General features: G+C 36.2%; 1 protein-coding gene across 1 annotated transcript; it reads left to right on the top strand.

The window, feature by feature from the left end:
* Nucleotides 1-11,152: 11,152 nt before the first annotated feature.
* On the top strand, nucleotides 11,153-24,532 carry LOC136338819 (fork head domain transcription factor slp2-like). Its single transcript, XM_066281542.1, has 4 exons — nucleotides 11,153-11,359; nucleotides 19,492-19,973; nucleotides 23,164-23,369; nucleotides 23,431-24,532. The coding sequence occupies exons 2-4, from the start codon at nucleotides 19,697-19,699 to the stop codon at nucleotides 23,989-23,991; spliced, it is 1,044 nt and encodes a 347-aa protein (XP_066137639.1). The 5' UTR covers nucleotides 11,153-11,359; nucleotides 19,492-19,696; the 3' UTR covers nucleotides 23,992-24,532.
* Nucleotides 24,533-24,780: the final 248 nt, after the last annotated feature.

Below are 24,780 nucleotides of genomic sequence, written 5' to 3' on the forward strand. Positions count from 1 at the left end.
TAACTAAGAGTAACCTTATCATTTATATATGCATATCATTCCTCATGATTGGTGAATAAGTGTTCGGAATTAAGCTAATTTGACAAGAGTCACAGATGCACGTCTACCTTTACTAGATAACTAGAGATATAGAATTCTAACCCGAACAGAGGAGATCCTTAGTAAATGGTATCGCTTAGAGTCAGTCGCAAGGGAAGCGTTTTTAAGGTTCAAGAAACAGCATCTTTCAAATCCGGTTAAAACATGACAGTAAGTAGTAGATAGTAAAGAGCTACTTAAAGGGTACCTTAATAGTCTATAGCAATCGTCGTGGGCATTACTCTTATGCAAACCAAGTTTAGGCATGTAAGTTCTAATTCCATTAATTTGACAAGATTTAGCTGTGGATTTGTTTTTTCTATAAAACTAATTAAAGAAATTTCTTACTTAGGTTACAAGTACCTTTCCAGTCGCTCTGTTACTCGAAGTAACGCTTAAGAGTATGGCATTCATGGTTCTACAGATTTAAACTCCCAAATTTTCTTAATTCGTGTCAGTTAACCTAGTTGAAAATCTGGGCAGTGAAGCGAGAAAATCTAACGAGCTGCTAATTTTAATTTAGAATTTAAAAACCAATTTTTGTTGAATTTTCCGTAACTAACCTGAACCAATAACCGGAGGTCTGCAGAGCTTCACAGATTCGCAGAACCAAGAATCCTCGCTGAGTACCCACCAGAAGTTGTAACCAATTGCGATTTTACCCACATAATTGACTAATGAATGGTCTCAATGTCGAATGCTTTGGACCAAAAATGCCTGCAACTGATGGATTTATAGCATCAACTAATGCATTTACGGCCATCTCTTTAGTGGTGTTTCATTGTGTGGGATGGGCTCAGATGACAATAATGAGGGAACAAATCACATTTTCATGGCCGGATTTAAAAGTACGAGACTCGTCTTGAAGAAGCGCATATTTTGCCTGAAATAAATTTCACGTCATGTATTGGTATCTTAATCCCATCATCTGTCTTTAGGGAATTTCTTGCGATTCATCAGTGTTTTAAACAGTAGGTATTTGCGGCTTAAAAATCAAGTTAATCGCCTCGGACAAAATTGCCAGCTCCCTGTCCGGAAAGGGACACTTTTAAGTGATTGGTGGAATAATCCGTTTCGATATATACCTGCAGACGAACAAGAAAGTCCACTATCAAGCTGAAGAGTTGGCTTTAATACCAAGCGATGGATCTCGGAATTAATTGACATGATATAACTGGGCGCTGATGTTATCTCCAAAGACTGCTCAACTATGGCAACTGTAATACATATAAATATTTTCTTATGCACGTGGTATTAATTAATTTGATGCAGTAAGAGACCGAGTCTGAAATCTGCGTCAAATTCGTAATTAAGGACCACCAAAGTACACTTTAGGGCTCTTGAGAAGCGGCCCTTTGAATGCTTGAAGAGTAGATAACTGTTCCATATCTACGTGCTCTTGATACGGCTTGTTAAATTTGATTTACAGCCACCACCCAGAAAGTGCAGACTCTCAATGATATCACTTTCTCTGTTATCAATGAAGTGCCAAATTCCTGAAGAGCACTTATCCAGTTAAGCGTGACAATGTGCGATAAGTTTTCTCAAGGATCGTTTAGTGTACATTGCTTTGTTGATACACTTATTGGACAATTGTAACCAGCATTGTCTAGAGCAATTTAATATAGTTGACAACATAATAGCTGCTATAATGCGAGATGTTTTGTATCTTTAAATTGTCCGATGAAATAATGGGGCTCCGAATTGCTCAAAGGGCGCTTTGTTTGCTTCCGGTACTCGATGTAAATTTAGTGATATTCTTATCTGTCTCTCACGTCTTAATCCACTAATCCAGGTTTTAGTGTCCAATTGTGCAAACTAATAGAACCACAATTCAGGTCTTTCGTTATACAATGCGATGTCAAATTGCAAAAAACCGGATTAGGTCAGCAAATATAATCAGGTCTTTGTGTTAAATGGTCAAGAATATTCTGGTCGTTATGTAATTTTATACTTGAAGCTAATGCGATTAAGGGATACGTTTTCGAGGCAAAAGTACTACTTTTGGTCACTTGAGAATTAGGATCTGAATCTTTGAGATTTAAGCATAAGGACTTGTCAGATGTTGTTATGTAACACGAGGGTTTCTTTCTATACCTGAATGTTGGGTAATTTGATGTGTGAAAAACGAAAAGGTATTGGAACGAGTGTGGAAATTTATGTTCTTGAAACATTTGGAACTATCAAAATACAGAATAAGAAACATCGAATATTGGCAAAAATGTTGCATTTATAGAGCTAGAGATGATAATTTATTTGATCTTTGAGTGTTCTGTATTAGAATTCTTTGAAGTTTCAAATTCATTGGAACACATTGGTATTTCTCGCTTTTCAGTACCACCAGACATTTTCAAAATATAAAGAAAAGAGTGTTATTTGTTACATTTTTTTAAAAATTTTATCCACTCACAAACCCACCTTGAACTCATCAAATTCGCTCATCGTAAAACATGTTTTAATTTCCACTGAAACACTGTGGTACGCCTTGTTTCACAGAAATTTAAGGAATTTTCAAAATATGAAGTAAACATTATATTTTTCTATTTTTGCCTGTTTTTCACCCTCTCAAAAAACAACCGTAAACTCCTCAAATTCGCTTTCAACCTTTGAATTTTGTAAAAAAACTGGAGGTTGGACGACATCTTTACAAAATATTTTAAGTTTTGTAGATATGTGTCGAAACAATCAATTTTGGTATAACACATCACTCCATTCTACTTTGCTTAAAAATAACGGACGGAACTTACCATAGACAAAATTGTGGAATATAACTGTCCAAATCTGGATAGTTTTGTAGGAATGTCCTAAAATATAAAATTTTTATGTAACATAAATATTACCTCTTGGTATGGATGAGGCTTGTAAGGCTGAGCTTATAGAATTTGGAATAGAGCTAAACGTACCTTATGCAACTATGCGCATCTACATATTGTAGCATATCTCTACATAATATTCTGATTTGTGCAGGGATATTTTAAACAATTTTATATCAACGTTAACTGGTCCCCTTATGTTTAAGGAAAAGTTTATAAAACTTTTTAGAGTAAATTTTTGGCCCATGGAACTATGCAAATCTGGATACTGTTTGCAAAATATTTTGAGTTTTGTAGGGATGTTTTATAGCATCAGATTTTGTCAATATCACCTCGTTTTCCTTGGTGTGAAAAAGAATGTATGGAAACTATTATTGACAAAGTTGTGTACTACGGGGTTCTAGAAAACTTGATCCTGTAGCACATCTCTAGCAGAAAGTATTCTAATTTTTGTAGAAACGTCCTAACTAAAGGATGAACCATTGATATTAACGTCGCTTGGTTTTCGTCTGTATAAAATTGAATTTATATGAATATATCACCGCATTTTTCTTGTTTTAATAATGAACTCGCGAAGTTTCTTCCAGACAAAATTGTGGGTTATAAAATTGTGGATTACGAAATTGGTCAAATCTGGATGTTGTAGCACATGTCTAAAAATGATTTTGACTTTTATAGAGTTGCCTTTGTGATCTGTGGCAGTTCTGAACACTGAAAAACGTTTTTCCAAAATATTCGGACTTCCGTAACGATGTTCTGAGTCGGCGAGTTTCAATACAAACTACACCGCATTTTCTTTTTTCCTATTAATGAACACTTTATGAAGTATTTTTTAGAGAAAATTGTGACCGAAATTCGGTATTTGTAAAAAATATTCCGCCTGTGTAGAAATAAGTTTGTTGCGATTTAGAGTGCTTTTCTTTGGATTAGAAAAATTCGAGAACGATTGAAATGTGCATAATTTCAGCACATGTCTGCACAGGGTCCCACAACAGCATTGGGCTTTTCAGTGGCTAAAAAAAATTATTCTCTCTCAGATACCATTGATTTCATAATAATACGTAGAAAAATGCTGTTTTAAAATCCCATCAACGGTACCAAAAAGTAAGGTACCGTTGGAAACTTCAGCTCCAAGTAGCTTCTTCAAAAGAAGATCTATCAGGGCCAGGGTTAAATCGTCCATTTCACCCCAGTAACGTACAAAAGTGCAACTGTACCGAATGCTTTTAGCCTGAATAGCCTGTAACAAAATATCCCTAATATGAGGTTGTAGATAATAGGGCTGATACAAACAAATGCACAATGCTGGGGCACAAAAGTATTAAGTTGCTTATTTTGTAATTTCACGATCAACTAAATCAGATAACAGTTTCTGTTGGAACGTATGCTGTCAGAGGCCTCCTCCCTTATTTTCACAAACAAATAATAATAAACTTGTTAGACCATCTACCCATTCTCGCATAAGAAACGTATCTGATTCTGTATCTTCCATGGGCCTTTAATGTCATGGGGTGATTTCAACCAGATTTTGGGTGGTACACTCCACTGCGAATTTATGCTTTTTTTGTAGTAAAAGCCTGTTTACAAGTATCACTGTCTTTAAAACGACTTGCTGAATGTTTTGACATGGTGGCCATGTGTTCACTGTAAGGCGCATCCGAAGCTTTCATCTTTACCGAAATAATGACAAACTGTGTAAACTATACAGCGTGTCCGCACACACACCACGTATTCGTAACCTTATATATTATATATGTATACATATCTCTCTTAAACTGGAACACACTGCTCTTTTATTAGGGCCTTATCCAGTGCGTGGGGTCTCGATCAAATGTGAAATTTACCAAACACACCAAATGTTGTGGTTTCCACGCATGAAAGGGAAAACTGTTAAGAAGTTTGATACTCAAGAGATGGTGTAGGATTTCAAAGATCTCTTTTGAGGGATTGGGAGGTCTGGGGTTTAAGAGCGATTCTCGTGTTTGAGCCCGTTTCGTGAAAAACCCAGCGTGATGCCATTGCGACCTCGAATTGTAACAAAACGATGATGTCAAATTTTACAGCTGTTTACGTTGTAACAGAGAAAAAGTACTCTGCCCATTACAGTCCACGTACTAACGATCTGGGCCCTTTTATGGCCACACCCCTGGAGGCCAGTAGCCGCAGCTAAGGACGCGTTATACCGGAACGTCGTATAACTGCAGAGGGTAATTTACTGCCCCATTCCCGGATGTGCCGAAATGACTTTTTCTCGGGCATTGAGGAAAAAAAATCATTGTATAAATCAGAAATCGATGAACTCTCATATTGAAAATGGATCAAAAGATTTGGTTAAAAGGGAAAGTTATGTCTTGGCGGCTTTTAGCGACAGGAAACGTAGAACATTTGCTTATCTATTTGCGTTTTCAAAGGAATTAAAATATTTATTGATAGTAGCTGTATCTTTGATGGTTTCTAGTTCTCGTAAGTGTTTACGTCTCATCAAAATAATCCGACTTTGCTTTTGGGGCTCTTTCTGTTTATTTACCGAAGATAAAAGACTTAATCGGTGCTTTTAAGTAATCAAACATATCATCCTTCATCGGGAAAAAAGTTATTTACCAGCGCTACATAGTGGCGTTTGTCAGTATACGTTTTAATAGCTTCTGTTTATGACTCTAAACCTAAACACAGACGGCTGACTTGAAATAATTCGTTTTACCTTCGATTAAAACACTTCGATTATATTTTATTTTAATTAGATTTCAACACGTACTACAATCTTAAAGATCCTGGCCAAAAATTTACATTTTTCTCGTAGAAACATTCTGAAAATCGGGCAAGCTCAGATTATTTTTTGCAGCCTTTTTAGGGTTTTTTTTCTGGATCTTTCTGAATTCAACGGTTCAGCACAGATTCTTATATATAATACCATAAAAAATAGCGGAATGTGTTAGTAAAAAAAGATTCGGTTCTAGAATTTTCCAAAATGATTTACAAATCTCACTTGTTACGCCTATGGTTTTTAAACAAATTAATTTTTTTAATCTGGATGTAATAAAGATGCCGTGCAAAAATTTCATACCACAAGCAGTTGCAAAGCACGTTCCTTAGACATAGAAAGCATCAGGAACAATTGTTGTCATCTGCATGAGGAGTGTTTTTTTAGATTTGAAAACCTCGCATGTTACATCTCTTGTTTTTGAGCACTGTAAATACATGGTTGTTTTGGGTTTATCAGACAGGTAATGCCAATATCTCACGAGTCACTCAGCGGTGGAACTCGTCGTTTTTTAAATAGCAAAATAACTGGAAACCCCTTGAGAGCCTCAAAGGAAACGTTTTTGATTCAGAGCTGTAATGGATCACATTTCTCTTCGTGCTTTAAAAATTATTTCTACGAATTCCTGTGGGGGACACTTCAAAATATTATCTGTAATTATTCGCAAACCTCGCTTGATACATCTCTCATCTTGATACAATCAAAATGCTCAATTTTATCGAATTAATAAAGGCTTAACATATAACCATAAATAGATGTTTTTAAATACGTAAAAATTGAAAAAAATATTTTATGATCCACATCAAGAGTTTAATCCAAAGTATGCAGTTTGTAAATTTCACCTGTCACGCCTCTGGTTTTTGGACAATGAAAAATCTACATTTATCTGGGTTCATCTGAAAATTTTTTGTGGCACATTCCGGAAGATTCCTTAAGAATAAAAACGCCCGAACTTTCTCAGATTTAACAGATTTTTAACTCAAAAATTTCACATTGATTGACACATTGAAAGCAGTGATGGGTCACCTTTTTGTCAATAATTAAAAAAATTCACAATTTCTTTACGATGCGTTAAAAAATGTCTAATTATTGCGACTCACTGTTCATTCAAAAACGTGTGCCATACGACCATTATTTTCTCCAATAAATCCATCACAAAACCATTCTTCAGGACTGCACTCCCGCTCTGTACAAAATTGAGATTAGACACGTCGCACGAACTTCTGGTACGCTCCAAACAGTCTTTACACCTGAAGACCGACTTTGAACCTGTTTCTCTAACTCATAGAGGCCTCGTCATTAATATTAGGTTTAGATTAATGGGTAATCTTGTCACCTCGGTCATTTTTAAGGATCCACCCGACGATGGCTCCATTATTAGAAAGCGAGGCCCTCATTAACATCTGCGTTATAATCGAGTCGTATTTACAATAACATCAAAGTTTAGCAGGACGTCGGACACTATAAAACGCTTATTTATGTTTTCGATCTTTTTGTCGGTGATTCCTTTCATGGATCGACCATTTTGTTCGTGGTTGTCACAAATTTATCTTCGTATCTTGCAGCTTTTGTCCAACTTCCTCTAGTGAACATCAATTACATGCATTTAGTTTGTTAGCTTGTGTCCGAAGCACAAGTCATAGAAAATATTGCGACATACATACATACATATATGTAAGTAGTAACACTTACGGTTCGCATTAAGTCACATTGACGCGATACAGATGCACAAATTTCCGTTTACGCAGTAAAGTCAATTGCACTCTCCATGTTACTTACCTCATCTCCATTAGCTCAACAACAAAGGCATTCCACTAAAGCTCATGCTTTCATTTTCGATCTGACCTCTTTACCAGTCAGTGTCAGTAGCTGGAATATTTGGACAAGACAGATAAGCAAAAGAAGACAAATTACAAGAAGAACAATGCAAAAGTCGCGTCGAACATGGTCCCAAACCTTCGGCTACTAAGAAATCTGTCAATGGGGTTTTAGAAAGTTGCGAGTCCATCACATGGTACCCCGCCAGGTCATCGTTCATTAGCCGCCCAGGGGGCGCAAGTTGTCAAGTTTCTACCATGGACGTTTTAAAGTGTGACCAGTTGAGGCAGAAGCCCGTGAAAATTCCGATTTCATACAGATGATGTCCCAGTTTCTTATCGTTTGAGACACAATTGAGCAAAAACATTCGTTTCCGGAAGTTCCCAAAGATCTCTAATTTATACTCTAAGGGACTCGGGTCATTTATATGGATTAAAAAGTTTGTCGAAATATTGGAAAATAGAAAAAAAACCTTCATGAAAGCTTTTATCTATTTCCGATTTTCTCACTATCTTGTCTTTAGAAAACGTCTTCTAGAAATTCTAAGTATTAGTTAATAGTTAGTCATACATAGAGATTCGTAGCGCTGAGCCAGATTGGCACTTTTTAGTAAAACTTTTGAAATTTATTGTGGCTAAATTTTTGGAGACTCCCCTTATTACCAACCTCTCAAATAGTTGTTAATTTACGAAAACTCTGGTAGATTTCTAGGTATTAACTCATACTAAAAAACTTTTTGACCACATGGGCATATTGGCACAGATTGTCGAAACCCTAATCTCACTGAGAAGGATTAAGATCTTCAGAAAAACCTTATATTTGAAATCTTCCAACTTCTGATGTTTCAAGAAACATCTTGAAGATCAAGATGATGATCAGGAATCCTAGTCAGGTACGAATTCATATTTCGGGGTTATTGCCTTACTGGGCCGGCTTGACATGGATGACCGAAACCCATGTATCGCTAAACTTTCAGGAATATCCCTTCTCTTGATTTATGTTAATTCATGAAAAATCTTGTAAAATTGAAGATAAGCACTGACTCATACTTATACGTTTTTTATTAATTCATTCTTATTGACATCGATTGACGGCACCATTAATTTAGAATTTTCGAAAGCATTTCGTACTTTCTCAAACATTGCTATTTAATATTTTACTTAAGAATCCATGTTTGTACTTAGGTTGAGGAGTAATTGAGAACAATTGCTGAAGTCCTGAAAAATGAAAAATGTGTCAATTTCTTTTAAATCCCCGCCCGTTCACCTGGCTCATCCCACACCACTTCTCTTGTCCCATGGCACGTCTCACTGCAGAGGTTCCAATGAGCAATGATTTTCCATGTATTTTTCTACCCTTTAAAACTTACACGCAAAAGACAGATCTAGTATTCTTAAGAGAAGCTTTAACGCGTATAAAATTTCTTTATTAAATCATCAGTTCTTAGTTTATGTCTATCTAGTTTTAGTAACTCTAGTCCAGGAACCAGTACGGCCCTGAATTCTAATGAAGTAGGTAGGGAAATGTTTATAATTATTCACTACAAATAAATAAATATTGTGCGAAAATGCATGGGCGTAGCAAGAAAATTTCTCAAGTTACAGTCGATGATTTTTATCATAAAAATTATGCCCGCGCATTTATAGGAACTTTTTTTTGGAGATATCATTGGATTTTCGAGAGTATTTATACAGAGTGTTTGTACTCAAACGTAAACAAATAATTAACTTAAGTAACATTTTGAAGCCGCACGCTTCTGTCTACTATATAAGGAATTTAATGTAGCACAAAGAGGTATTGGCGTGGAGTGTTTTTATTTTTAACGATTAGTGTTTTTCAGCGAAGGTTTTTTAAGTCCAGCCTAATTGGGTAAAGTACAAAGGTAAGTAAGTACTCCAACTTGGAATCTTAAGATACATTTCTTGATGAAAAAAAAGAATCTTGGAATCGATTTTAAATCGGTCAAAATATTAGTAATCGCACGTGGTTTTTAAACCTTCAGAAAAAATTGTTGTTACCTGCAGTATTTGAAGGAATGACTGCAGGAAAAAATATCGCCTAAACACACAAACATTCACAGTTGAGAGATCAAGGAAAATCTACCTCTTTTTGCACGAAACACGCACATTCTTAGAACTGGTGTTTACGCAAGACAACCATAGAATCGGACGACATATTTTGGCCGTCCAATTCCGGTCGGTGAGGAGTCACAAAGTCAATAAGCACATTGTGTATCAGTTTGGGGCCACAAAGACATCAAAGCGGCCAGATTATGGGGCCCGGCTCCCGGGCATGATCGGCGTCTTTGAGTTGCGTCCTCTTTTGTTCCACTACGCCTCCGAAAGCTGTTGCCTGTCCGAATGATTAATCGCGGCCCTTTAACAGTCTCCAAATAGCCATTATCCCAAACACCATAATATTTGCTAAAAATCTTCATTTGGCTATCCGTGTGCCACATGCTAGGCCACTTCTTTCGAAGAATTCTTATGAGAGCCTACTATGCACTCAAACCGATGAACAAATTACGAAAACCCTGTGAACAATGGAAGAAATATGGAGAGACGTGAGAAACCAAATATAAATCTAGACACACCATCACGCTGAGTCAAAAACGGTGATGCCCCTGTAGATACGCGGGCATTGTTGTGATTCCGTCAACAGGGTGCCGCTGTATAATGCCTGCGACAATGTCCCACCCCGCGGAGCGCCACTGGGTGCCACATACGATACTTGACTCCAACAATAAAACTATTCCCTCCCTGTATTTGCCCTATGACGAGGAAAACATTATTTTCGGTTTTTGAGCAAGCATATTAGGCACTAATTTTTAGAGATTTCTTTTCAAATTGGTCGTGTAATTTGGTTATGATTTCGTTGCTTTTGGTGGGAACCACTTGAGACAACAAAAGTAAACTTAAGCTGATTGATAATGGGTCAATTTGGGTTTCTTGGAGGCCGCCATTGAAAGCCTTACAAGGAAGGTTGTCGCTGAACAAAACTCCCAGCCTAATCCCCTTAATAGCTATAAACACAGAACTGTATTAACTTGTCGGTAGTAAATTGGAACGTTTAATAGCAGCCCGGAACATTAACGTCCGTAACACGTTGGTTGTTTAATATACACGTAGCGTTAAGATATTCAAATTTCCTTCATATTAGTTTATTAAAAGTATTTATATTTTCTTTCGGAACCGTCCACACGAGAAGGCAGAGCGAAAAGTAATTAGTAGTTTGCATGCATAAATAATACGAGTGACGCTATTTTAACAGTAAATTGGGAGATAATGTGCCGCTCTTTCTCCGGCCATGTCTTAATTAGTTTTACACGAACTCAATCAAAACATCTGGCCTATAAATTCCCTCATTTTAAGCTCGAACTTTGAAACACTTTAACCTAAGTTGCAGCTGGTTTAACCACCGAAATTGCATAATTTGATGAGCCAGTTTAACTCCATGGATTTAGGAATCATAGAATCATATCTGCAATTGAAATATTGGCACGCCACTGCTTACCATTCGGCTGAAATGAATGTTTCAGAGATTGCCAGGGATAGTTCTAATAGCAACTTTATCAAATGTTTATGACAATATGTTCTCAAATTTAAAAATCAATATTTTTCACAATCTTATCTTCTAATTTAGACATTACCGTCAGTGCTTACCAGCCCGCTGAAGTGACAATTTCGCAGATTACTAAGAATACTTGTAGTAGTCCTTTAGCCACAATTCTTTAAAATATTTTCCCAAATTTGATAATTGGATATCTTCAAAATTGGATTTTCTAATTACCATGAGTAGTAAATGGAAATACTGTGAATTAGGATTTGGTATTGTACAGGTCACCAGTCATCACCTGAGTCATCGGAGAACATCAGAATCTACTAAGAAGGTTTGTAGTAGTCATTTCACCTAAATTCAGTAAAATTATATGCAATAAGAAATTTTGAAAATTCAATTTTCTAAGTAACAATAAGATGCGGCAAACTTCTGGACTCTGGTCTCGGGTTTGGCATGCCACTGTCTATCAGCCGATTCGAGTGAAAATTTTACACATTATTAAGGGGAGTGGTAGTAGCAATTTCAGCTCATTTCGGTAAGACGTTCCCGCATATTTGACAATCAGACAAATATTTCCAAAAATTATTTTTCTTATTAACGTGAACACGCAATTTGTCTCCTGACTCGAACGAAATATAATCAACAATAAAATTTTTGCAAAATATTATTTGTTACATTAAGTCGCATATTCTCTCAAATTTTGCTATCAGACATCGCTAAAATTCGTTTTTTATGAGTAAGGAAGACACATAAATGTATGGGCTTTAGATTGGGTCTGGAATATTGCTTACCACCCAATTCAATGGAAAATTTTCAAGATTATTCAGTCGTAGAGATTTGACTTAAAATCAGTATAACGTTCCCTCACATGGCAAAGATATCTTTAAAATTGGATTTTTTTTTCACTCACTTGGAGAATCAATCAACCTATGGGCTCTGAACTTGACTTGGTATGCCACTGTCTGATTCCAGCGATTCAAGGGAAAATTTCACTGATTAGTAAAAGGAAAATACTAGGAAGTCCACCAATTGTAAAGGAACTTAAGAGATTTATTAAAACATTTTATTAATTTTTTAAATTGGGAATTTTTTGGCGTGCTTCTCTTCTCCTCTTGCCTTTTGAACGCCACCATTATTACTCTGTTTGAACTGAAAATTTCCCATTTTACTGAAGATAAAAATCTACCACTCTGCCACCCTTTCCGCCCCATTTACGTCAGCTTTCCATACAAATCCGAATTGCTTTGTACCGTTCCTTAAACGAAAACAAAGCTCGACCCAAATCCGACCATCAGAGGCACATTTCTGATGCCTTAATTGAAATGTTTTGGCGGCGTTCTCAAAGTGTTTGCTAACAAATAAAGTCATTTATTCCCGTTTCCAGTGACATTTCAAATTCGATACGCAGATAAACGTTATTTTTGTGTGGCAGGGAAGAGAACCCAAGAACCTTCATCATAGAGCGGCCTTGCACCGGTCTGACTTTTGTTGGTTCCACTTCACCATAATACCCTGCTTTTCAAACGTGCTACACGCATAATTTGTATAATTCAGGGGAAATAATAATCTTCTTATGTTGCCAGAAATTTGAGATGATTTTGATTCGGTTTTGATGGAAAAAAATTGAGGAAGAAACACTTCTGCTGGAAGCAGGTTTATTTGCCTTCAAATCATAAACGATCAGTAGTAGGTATTTATTTTAATGCCAGAAACTTTTATCATATAACGCCGCGGTGTCTTTTGAGAGCGCCCAGGTTGTCTGACAAACAACTACATGTAAACGAATCTACTTGGAACATTTTATAGTGTTTGTTTATGTTTAATGTTTAATCACACATAAAGCGGCGGTCCCTTTGATGAAGCTCCTTTGCGTGGAGGATAAATTTCCCGTGTATTTTTAAGACGGTGCCTTGTGAGGTCTGCTATGGATGTGCACGCCGTGGAAAAGCAGCGATCAATCATCCCACTGTCAGAACAGACGGAATAAATCTTGTCTTCTTTCGAGAGGCTGATTGGAAACGGAAATTGGGAAAGGATAGAGGAAATATTGGAAAAAATTAGAGTTAGCACGCAATAAATGCAAAATTTCCGCTGAATAGGGAGCTTCGCTCAATATTTCCGGTCTTCGAGGGTGCTCAAAGTCATGCACAAAAGCGTTGATTCAAACCACCTTCCCGATGCTACTTTAGGTGTTTTTAAACAATAGACCTCGACGAAAATAGACCTCCCGAGGGCTTTTGAAACGAACAAAGACCTGGAGAAATCCTGCTCATTTAATTTATATAGTTCACCTGCTTAATAAAACCAACCATAAAACCTCAAAATTTAAGAGTCCAGAAACATCTTTTTACTGTCATTTTAATAGATTCTCATTATTTCAGCAGCACCACTGGTATAAAACATCCAAAATCTATTAATCTCGTCGGCTTTCCTTAAAGGGCCTTTTTCGAAGACCGAGGGCGGAGCACGCACAAAACAACATTAGAAATCGTATATCGGCGGCGGCTCTCTTGAATAGAGGCTCAAACATAATATTTCAATTCTCGAAAATTCAATGGAAAGGTCTTCATTCTGAGACGACGAAATATGGCCAACTTGTCAACGGTACATCAGGGACTCGGGATCATTTGGCAAATGACTCGCCGAAAAAGTGGTGTTGGTGTTGGTACCGCATTGGGACACAAACAAGCCTAATGATGTTCCATGGACTCTGGGGAGGAATATCGATTCTTATTGCTAGAGGTGGTCGGTGGCAAACAAAGTTGATTATTAGGTTCTTCAGAAACCGGTAGCTGTTTAGTTTTCCGAAGAACTAGCTATTCATGAGACAAAAATTTCAAAGAAAATAGCATTAGTAGAGAACAGTTTGAAGAAGATTAATTAACGATTTGGGCAACAACTCAGTCTTTCCTAGCGTTTTAACTTGAGGCCAAACTGGGGTCTTGTAAGCAGATGAAAACATATGCTTCTCCAAGATTTCAATTTTAATGGAATTTACTACTAAAAGAGTTCTCGGTAACTCGTGAAATTTTCGCTTTAATAAGGAGATAAATATGAACGTGTCAAGCTCGGGTCCAGAATCCAGAAATTTATCGCTTATAAGTATTGTGCAAATAACGAAATGATTTCATATTTAATAATGATTTCCAAAATTGAACGAGTATGTTCATGGAATTTGACGCAATTTCTAATTCGCGTATCTTTGATAACTTATAATATTTCCTGTAGAATCAGAAATTATCAGTGGCGTGCCAGTTCCGGGGCCAAACACTTCTTTTTTGCTACTAATATAATTTCAACATAGAATCTCTGAAATATGATGCATGCTTGAAAAATTTTATATTTCCAAAATTCAGTTCCTCTGACGAATTTTGATAAAATCACTATCATCCGTCATAATCTGTGAAATTTTGGGTTGAAAATTGGTGATGAAACTTCGCATACTATAACTCAAAATCTTTACGTTTAGTACCCACGCCACGTCAACTGAATTTGTTCTTGTTCTAATAGTCAAAATCGAAGGAGAATTTTGATGATATCTGATAATATTTACCGCTGTGCGTATCTTTTTTAACTTGCGAACATGTCAGTCAAATGAGGCGATAAGCAGTGACGCACCCGTTCCGGGTCCAGTTACTTCATGTTTATCAATGATATCATCTCAAATATTAAATCGATATTTTTGATTGTTGTTCTCAACTTTCTGAGAATATTGTGACAAATACTAGTGAAATTCCCACCACATTTCTGAAAATTTCGATTAACACAAATGATAAACTATGCCTTAGCAAAACCAGACATACACATCAAAGAAATATTTTTATCAAATTTCATGAACCTATCACTACAAGTACCGGTAGCAACCAGCGAAATATTCCTTTCATTCAGATGATAAAACCGTTTCATACCAAGTCCATCAGAAACATCCAGACACCCATCTGCTCTACATACACCTTAACCCGTACACTAAATATTTATCCTCCATTCGTAACATCCATTAAATGTATATGAATAATTTAAGCGTTACACAAAGATACATATCAAATCTTTTGTTGCAAGACAGCCCACCGTAATGGCGGGTTACGGCATCATGGTCTCGAATTAAAGGATTTATTCTTTTTGTCCTCGGGTCCCCGTTAGGGCCGTTTTTTGGGGTCTGGTTTGGTGTCACCAACGACGTATGGTGTTAAAACTTTTTCTATAGGGTGGGGCTGAATAGGGTGTATAGTTAGGGACAAGATTTATTTCCAATTCAGAAGTTTAGTACGTTTTTGAAAAAAAGTCGTCAATATTTTTGAGGTCTAAGAAGGGTTGGTAACGTGGTACTGTCGCGATCTCTGGTTGTTAATTCGTACCCTTCTTGTGACTTCAATACAAACCATAGAAAATCTGATGACATAATGTTTGTTTTAAGGATTTAAACAGAGGGGTGAACACCGGTTTGGTTGTATATTTTTTTAAATCTCTTTTATTCAGTGATAAAAGAAACTTTTGAATAATATAGAATATATTTTCTTTTCTGTGACTTGAAAGTCGAAGGCAAATCAACAACTTGCAGCGAGATCAGTTAAGAAATATGCAGCTCCATAAATGATTTAAAATATATCTCTCTATACAAAATTTAGAACCTGAATAGCACTTTCTTACCTTCGAGAAAGGTGGTTCCAAGAGGTCTAATTTAGAGGCGATCGCTTGCCGATAATACGAGAGTTTGTGGCACAATGCCTCTTAAAAAATATTGAAATTTCTGACCTTAATAGGCTTTCTGAACTTACATAAACCGATTTCTAATATCTCCTCTAGTTTTCGAGATACTAATATCTACTTTGGAGAATTTAAAAATGCGTCTAAAATAAAGCTACATCAAAAAGAGCCCCCAATTGAATTATGCGGGTTTGATATGAATACAAATCACTCAATTTAAACTGAAAATAGTTTATAGAACTTTTAGAATTTCAGTTTAAATTTCCAATGCTAAATATGTGCTTTTAGGCGATTTTAAATTTTGATTGTATCTCGGGAGTGTTTATACCAAATTCTCCCAGGAAAACCTCAAACCAGTCATGTTAAAGTACTCTATAGGTTTACCTAAATAGGGTTACAATTTTTTTTTCATTTTATGAGATGCTGTGGCAGTTTCCCACCTGTTTTTTGGGGATTTAAGAGTACCTTTAAATAAATGTCCGTCAAACTACATTTCCTGGGTTATGAGTCTTCAAATGAAGTCTATATGTTTGATTAAGACCCAAATCATCCGATTTAATTGAAAAAGAGGTCATACAAAAATTTAGAACTTCGTCTGCCAAATTGTAAAAAAGTATGGAAAGAGGAATCATTATTTTATCATTTTCTCACTTTGATCGTCGGTATCTCGAGCATTTTTTGCCCAACTGCTCTAGAAAAATATCTGAAATTAATCATTTTGGTGAACTCCTTTTGGTGAACCTTAAACAGGGTTATAATATCTTTTCCGGTTTACGAGATACGGGATTACTTTTCTCGGGTGTGTGGAAATACGTTGCCTACTTCACAACATTAACATTTATCTCGCCATGGCGCGTCCCTAATTTCATGCCCTTATCCTAAACCGTTTTTGAAATATTTAAACTGTAAATTTTCTGAATCTGTTGGTCTGTTTATGAAACACCCTGTATGATAAATGCAGTCAAATAGAACAAATTGAAATTGTAATTTGTGCAAGGTAGTTCTGTTATGTATGTACGTAACTAAAAGACACTCGTTTTCTAATCTCACAAATCCTTCAAAACATTGGGTTGTATGAGTGATTTGAACTTCAACTTGACGCCAAAAAATATACAGGGTGTTTCCTAACTACGTGTAAAAAATTTAAAGGCGTAATCCTTGACTGATTTTGAGTCAAAAATGTCTAATAAACATATGTCCGCAAATGCCTTGTTTCCAAGATACAGGGTGTTGAAATGTGACAAGAAAAAGAAATTTTATTTCCAAAATGACTCAATTTGGATGTTTGAATTTTAGAAAAACACTTACCATCAGCAAGGCCGTAAACAAAAATCATATTGGCCATTTCTTGATTAGTGTAATTAGGCATTTGAAAAATTTTCAAAACTGAGGTATAATCTGATTTTTGGGACACAGAACTAAATTCTTTCACTTTAGAGAGTAAAACACCAAAATAACACTGACTATCTTGTTTATAGTAGTGGAAATAGCAAAAAAAACTAACAATAAACAAGTTGGTAAATACCACCAAACCTTTAGAAACCTTTAAAACCTTTTTCAATGTCTTTCAGTCAACACCGTGTATCTTGGAAACAAGGCATTTGCGGACATATGTTTATTAGACATTTTTGACTCAAAATCAGTCGAGGATTACGCCTTTAAATTTTTTACACGTAGTTAGGAAACACCCTGTATACATATGTGAAAGAATTTTCTGCTCCATATATTACATATTTCAGGAAAATCATGTATAGTAAAATCTCCCTTGGCGGACACTTCCTATAAGCGGACCTCTCTCATCACAGTACAGTTTTCTGTGTATCAACTCTTTCTCATAACAGGTTCTAATAAGTATTTCTCTATTAAGTGAACTCTATTAAACGGACACGGACACTGAATTTAACTCCCTTTTGATATTTCTTCTCTCATAAACGGACAACCGTTACTCGTCGATAAGAGAGTTTATTTACGAAGAGTTTTTTCAGCGGTAGCTTTTGTCCGCAATTATCATATAATTGAATATTCGGTGGTGCTTTGATCATAACTCAATTTATTTTTGCTTTATAAGGCACGATTGGCGCGGTTTACGGGTTCCTCCTTTATGCTGCAGGTGTCCTGGGCGCTCGTAATAATGTTCCAGAATGTGCGATGTTAATATTTAAGAATTATCAACTTTTATATTGTGTAATCAGTGAAAAAACAACCTACAAGAGCGGTATTTCGAACCATCAAGGATCCAACCCCCAATGAGGTATTCATTCGTGCGGCAATATTTCCCGTTGTGTGTTTATAGTGTTGGCAAGTGAGTAATGGCTCCAACAAAATGTATGCTAATTTTAAAGGAAAAGCTTCAGATAGTGAAAGTTTACGACAGAGAAAAACTTAGTGCACGTAATTTGGCGGCTCGATTTAATATAGGAAAAACCCAGACAAGTGAACTAATTAAGAAGAGGGAACAACTATTAAACATTTGTACATTATTTAACTCAAAGCGGAAGAGATGATTCGTTAAAACTAAAGGACTTAACATCGACAAATTAACATATGAACGATTTGTTCAAATCCGGAATAAAAATTTTTCTTTATCGAGACCTATGTCATGGACATGTATATGAACACACGTATATTTGTTCATTTGTAATTTGAAAGTATTTCTTCTTGTGTCTAATTAGTTAAGTTTATTGTTATTTTTTTTATTTGAATTAAATGCCATTTAATTAATTCGTTTTGAAGACGTCTCTATGTTTTTACATTTTCTAATAAGCGGACACCTCCTATAAGCGGACAAATGAAAGACGACCACTGGTGTGCGCCTATGAGAGGTTTCACTGTAATAGTTTACGTCCGCTAACGTATTTCGCCAACAAACGTCGCACAACGTATTTACAAGCGACGACACCTCGACATTACGCAAACCATGATAATTCCCGTTACGGATGTGCCGCACCGTCTTGCATCAAGCGATTACGCTATCGCGACAAGAATTGATCCCATAAGATAAGAAACCTCTCGTCGCAAAAACGTTTCACCGAGTTAACGTTATGCAACGGGAATGCGTCACACCTCAACGTCATAGAGGTATAATGACGACTATCACAAATGCGCCACATTGCGTCAGAGTTACGTGATTACGTGTATACAGGATACGCGCAGCGTGCGTATCCTGGCGTTAGGCGATTATACGTATTACACGACGAGAATGTGTCTCAGAAGGTAAGGCACTTCCCGTCGTGAAACGCCTCATTGAGATGACGCTACGCGACGGGAATCTGTCACACCTCAACGCTACGCGGGGTATAATAATTCCCATTGCGAATGCGTCACAATTACTTTATATTCTTATGCGGCGTACGCGGCGATAGAGTCACACCTCGACGCTGCGCGACGGTATAATGCCTCACCTTTATTTAACTATCCCATGTATGTCGTCATGGAGGCTGCTAATATTAAAAGGCGGAATGGAGGAGACAGCAAGATCAATCACCCCGCGAAGTTGGCAACGGGAAGCAATAAAATATGCACCTTAATGCATACAATATTAACGAGATTAATAAAACGCACGTAAAACGCTCTCTTTAAATAGAACCAGCTCGCAAATAAAACGAGCGTATCGATTTAAACACCTTATTCAAAACGACGTCGTAAAGCAGCAACGACAAGAAAAAAGGACTATCTTTTTGTTTCAACATAAAATGTAATCCGCCCTTTCCACTTGGTAATTACACAATACACAAGGATCGCATATATTTTCTCCATCAGGAGACCACACCCAAGAAGTGTCAGCAAACAAACGGGAGGCAGGCACTGAACCGACTCACATCTCCCCCGGATTGGCCGACAACTTCAAACAAGGCGTATCTCCAACGTTATATAAGCCCCCTTAGTCACTATAAACTTAATGGGAAAGTTTAGTTGTGCGCCACATACGTGAAAGGTAGTCTGTTTTCGATGTAAGGATGTAAATATGGTGGTACCGCCGAAATCGATCCCGAGGTGCGCGAATTTTGCCATGGCCAACACTCCATTGAAGTCGTTCTCCATTAACGCGATTTTACCGGAAACGGTGTTGGATCGGACGAGTGTAACGCCCGAGGTGGACGAGGATGGTGATGAGGACCGAAACGGGGTGTCGTCGGACGTGAGTGACTGCGATTCTGATTTGGACGTCACTGGAACTGGGTCTCCACCACTGGATTCGTGCAGTAATGTCAAAGGCGAAGAAAAGAGAGAGGAAGGAGCAGGTAAATTTTGTCATATTTTGAAATTATTCTTCACGTGACGCTTTTCGCGGCATATTGAGAGTTATCTGTCATTGAAAAATGTTAAACTAGCTTTATTCATTAACTCTACAATACTTAAGTAAAATGCTTTACAGTCAGACCGGTTACGCCGATGACACATTGATCATATATGAATTTTCTGGTTGCAAAAATTAACCTAAAAAACCTCAAAAAGGGAAAACTTACTCATTTCAAATAGGAACCAAGCAGTTCTAATTCTCCCATTACAGAGATGAACACCGCGGGCTAGTTAATGAGTCTTCAAACGATGATAAAGGGCCAGGTGTGTCATAAAATAAACCGCATATATGCACCGTTTGAGAAATTTAAATATGTGGGTATTCCATAGTATTTCATTGACCGTAAAATGTGACTCAGGCTGCATTTCCATGTCTCATATGGACGTCGTTATTTTCCACGTGGAAGGTGATTAATGTCCAGAGATTATACCCTTAATTTTATTTTTAAGCCCTCATGTGGTGTTCCCTATTATAAAATACGTAAAGATCTCAATTTCTCATCTTTAAGTTTGGCGTTCTACGTCTATTTTAGCTTCAATTAATTTATAATAAACTCCAAAACATCCATAAACGATTTCATCTACAACTGGTCCTCAAAATTCTTAATGAGCTGAGGCTTTTTGCCACTCAAAAATCTCCAAAGTTCAAGATTTATCTCCAACTTAGGTTCAATTCTAAGTGAGCTCAGTTTCTCTTAGATATCAAATTAGATCTAAATATTTGGTTTTGAACTTTTATTATTTTGGTTAGAAATTCGGGTATCTCATGAGTTGTGTCTGCACAAAGTCTTCTTAGTTGCGATCCAAAGAAAATATCAAGACTGAAAAGGAAATATCAAGTTGTAATGAAAATATGGAAGTTACATGTTTTCAGTCTCTAAACTGTTTTCACTTTATTTACCTCTTAAAACTCGAGTTCGACAGTCGTTAAAACGTGATTTTATATTGTTAGTTATATTTTTTAAAGTAGGGCTGCAATTTATCTTATAAAACATATACTGAGGCAACACAAAAACTACCCCTAAATCAATTGAAATTAGGCACTACTTTAACGAGGACTAATTCTGATTAGCTTAGGCTAAGCAAATCTCCTGTATAAAACGGTTTAGTTAACACTGATGCTGGTTAACCTAGAATCATTCTTTACGCAGGAACCGCTTCGGCAAAAATCCACTCAATAACCTCACTATTTGATCTAAGTCGCAAAAGCTTAAATAAACCTATTTAATCAAAATTAATCTTAAATTTACTTAAATTTTAGGGAACAAATTACCTTCTAATGGATCTCTATCCATAATCAGTCATTTCTACATTAATTATCTATCATTAAAGCCTTTATTAACCTAAAACTAAGCACAATGGTATATTTTTAATAATGTGAACTAAAATTAAAAAACATTGCGTATGCTTTTATAAATAATTTGAATTGCAATGATCTAACCTGAATGAAATGTATTTAAAGGACGTTAAATGAATGTATTTACCTGAAAATTCACTTAAATTAAAAATATCTCGAATTATAATCGTTAACCTAAATCCAACCCGCTTTATGTGTCTCGGCTCTTTATAACAAACAAATCTAAGTTAAAGCGTCACCAGGTTTGAGAAAATTGCTAGATCAATCCGGAAATTTGTGGTTAACCTAGAGCATAATTGAATTAACCGAAATCAAGTAATTCTGACCAATTTTTTGGGACATTCACGGAGAAATATCTAATAATTCAAGATAATAATTAACCTAAATTAAATTACTTCGATATACATTTCTATAATTGAAATGGAAGTTTAAACAGACTATAAATACCATTTTAAACAAAATCTTAATTAACATGTAGTTCTACTTGTGTTAATCTGTTAAAAGTGCTTTAAAACGTTTAATTGATCACGTTTTTAACTGCCCAATTAACCTAAATCACAAAAATTTCAACCAAAATTAACCATGAATTACGGGGCATTGAAATAAATTCGTTTTACATAATAATTAACCTAATCAAATGTCCTTAAAGGGGATTAAATCAGATAATTTTCCGAACCTATAAAAAAGTTAAGTACACACTCCTGAACGGAGCATAAACCAATTATTGCTCAAAGCAGGTGCTTTTGAATTACGTTAAATTATTATATTTTGAATCTGTGAATTAACCTACATCAAATGAAATTTCGTTAAGGCTAACACAGATCATTTCAATTCGAGATAAACTTTGAATGATGCGATTAGTCTCAATTGTATTTTAACCAATCTAATTGACTTTGAAGCACGATTAACTTGAAATGTTTAAACCCGATAATCAACTTTAATGAAATATATATAATGTAATTGAACTTTATGTTGAAAAAAAGTGAAGCTTGGAAAACAAGGATTTTTCCATACAATAATTATAAAGACTTACCCTAAGTCAGATCGACCTTAGAGTTCAAATCAAAGTCTTTAAAGAACGATTAACTAGGTCAGATTCCAAATACTAGTAACTGAGAGATGTAATTACACAAAATCCAACCGCAATTAACGCGAGTTGGTCCGAACAAAAGGGCTTTCAAGGACCCCGCTTGTTAACCCGTTGTGACTCGTTGCCGATTCTTAACTTGAGAATTACCCCTAAACTAAGTATTTTAAGGCTTAGTAAGAAGTTTATTGAATCATATTTTTCCTAAGTTAGTCGAAGGAGTTTTAGAATGTTTTCGGGATGGATTAGCGATTCGGCACGTACTGAAAACTCTTTCGCAAAATCCAGATTGATTGGATGGTTGAATTTGCATTATGCTGTATATTTCTAAAACCGCAGCTTTAAACCATGTAAAACTGAAAATATATAAATCCACAAACAAAAAAAGGGGTTTTTAATGCAAATATTTTCGAACGTCCTCTATCAGTTTAAAATTAAAATTTAGATTAAAAGAAAATCCTGCTTCCTATTAAATTGATGTTACGAAATTATGTAGAATAACCGAAAGAAATTTTCCAACTGTTTTGGTTCCCCCACTGAAACCTCTCACGATTAAGCTTCTCCTTTTGGCCTACCGCATTAATTAATGACATCGACGAAACGAAGAGTTAATGTTATGACACTCTCTAATTGCCTCGATAAAAAGGTTCAACGCTTCAAACACATGAAGATATTTATTTTGTTCCAGAAAAAGAAAAAAAACCCAACGATAAACCGCCTTACAGCTACAACGCCCTTATCATGATGGCCATTCGTAACAGTCCTGAAAAACGCCTCACTTTAAATGGAATTTATGAGTATATCATGAGAAACTTTCCATATTACAGGGAGAACAAACAGGGCTGGCAAAACTCGATTAGGCACAATTTGAGCTTGAACAAATGTTTTGTCAAGGTACTATTTCTCCTCAACCCGATAAAATTTGGCAATAGCTTAATCTAAAGGAATTTTCCAGGTTCCACGTCACTACGACGATCCAGGTAAAGGCAATTACTGGATGCTGGATCCTTCGGCTGAAGACGTGTTCATTGGGGGCACCACTGGCAAGCTGCGCAGAAGATCTACGGCAGCCTCCAGAAGCAGACTTGCAGCTTTCAAGCGGACCCTATCTCTGTACTCCCCTCTTCAAGGCTACCCCCCTTTCTATTCTCCATCCCCAGCCCTTCTAGCAGCGTACTCCCGCTACAATCCCTATTTGCAAACAGCTTTACCTAGGCCAAATTTGCCAGGAACTCCCATGTTCCCTTTGATGGACAAAGTAATGAGTACGTCAGCTCCAGATCTGTCGAACCTCCCAAATATGCAACCCTTGTTCCGACCTCCTCCGACTTTGTTGCAAATGTACAGTAGCTTAAGATTGGGGAATCCTTTGCAGTATCCCTTGCAGTTGCCCTTGATGAATTTCGGCCAACAAGGGATGAGCGGATTGGGAGTCGCTGCAAGTTCTCCCCCTGAAGGGGCACCCTCTGGGGAGGGTTTGTTAAAGCCTGTAACCGTGATAACTAGGAATAATTGAAGTGTGTATGTTTTGTGAGGTTAATTAAATTATTCTAGAGTTAATTATCGCGTGTTTTTAACGTATATATTCCATGTTATAAAGTAATAATTGTATATAGTTTTTTCTTTAGGCAAACGCTAAATATGCACATAATTACGACTAAGCTTTATTTATTCTACGTGTAAATATTTTGTTCAATGCTGTATATAACACAATTTAATATTTAATTTGTTTTATAGTAATTATTAATATTAAACATGGAAATGAACAAAGCGTTTACAGACGATATGGTATGATGAAATAAGGGGATAAGTATTTATAGATTTATTGCTATAGCGGAACTTTGAAGGAGAATTTATTAATTTTACTGTTAGATTTGCAATTTGAATGAACAGTTCTCACGGGGTTTACGAAATGTTGCGGGAAGAAATCTTTCTGATGATGAGAGTGGTTCATGACATTAATAAAATTCTCCTCCTCTATGGCATAGTTCAATATCTGTGATGTACATATTGTAAAACGATATTAGTACATAATATTAAACTCTAATACACATTTACTTGAAGCTTTTAATTTTATCAACCTCAGCCAAAAGGTCATGAAAAGGAAATTCACGAATGCACACACGGTCCAATCCGGCACAATAAATATGGCCTTAAATGTTCATGAGAAAAGTCGATAAATCTGGTGGTACTTATTCACTTAAGTTTTCTGACTCAAAACCGTAACGATCATTTCTGGGTCGTCTTAAGTGAAGCGGAGATCCCGCTTTTAGCCATCAACTAACGCTTCCCAAAAAAAAAAAAT

The sequence above is a fragment of the Euwallacea fornicatus genome, chromosome 1 (genome assembly GCF_040115645.1).
Source record: "Euwallacea fornicatus isolate EFF26 chromosome 1, ASM4011564v1, whole genome shotgun sequence".
In the NCBI taxonomy this organism is placed as follows: domain Eukaryota; kingdom Metazoa; phylum Arthropoda; class Insecta; order Coleoptera; family Curculionidae; genus Euwallacea; species Euwallacea fornicatus.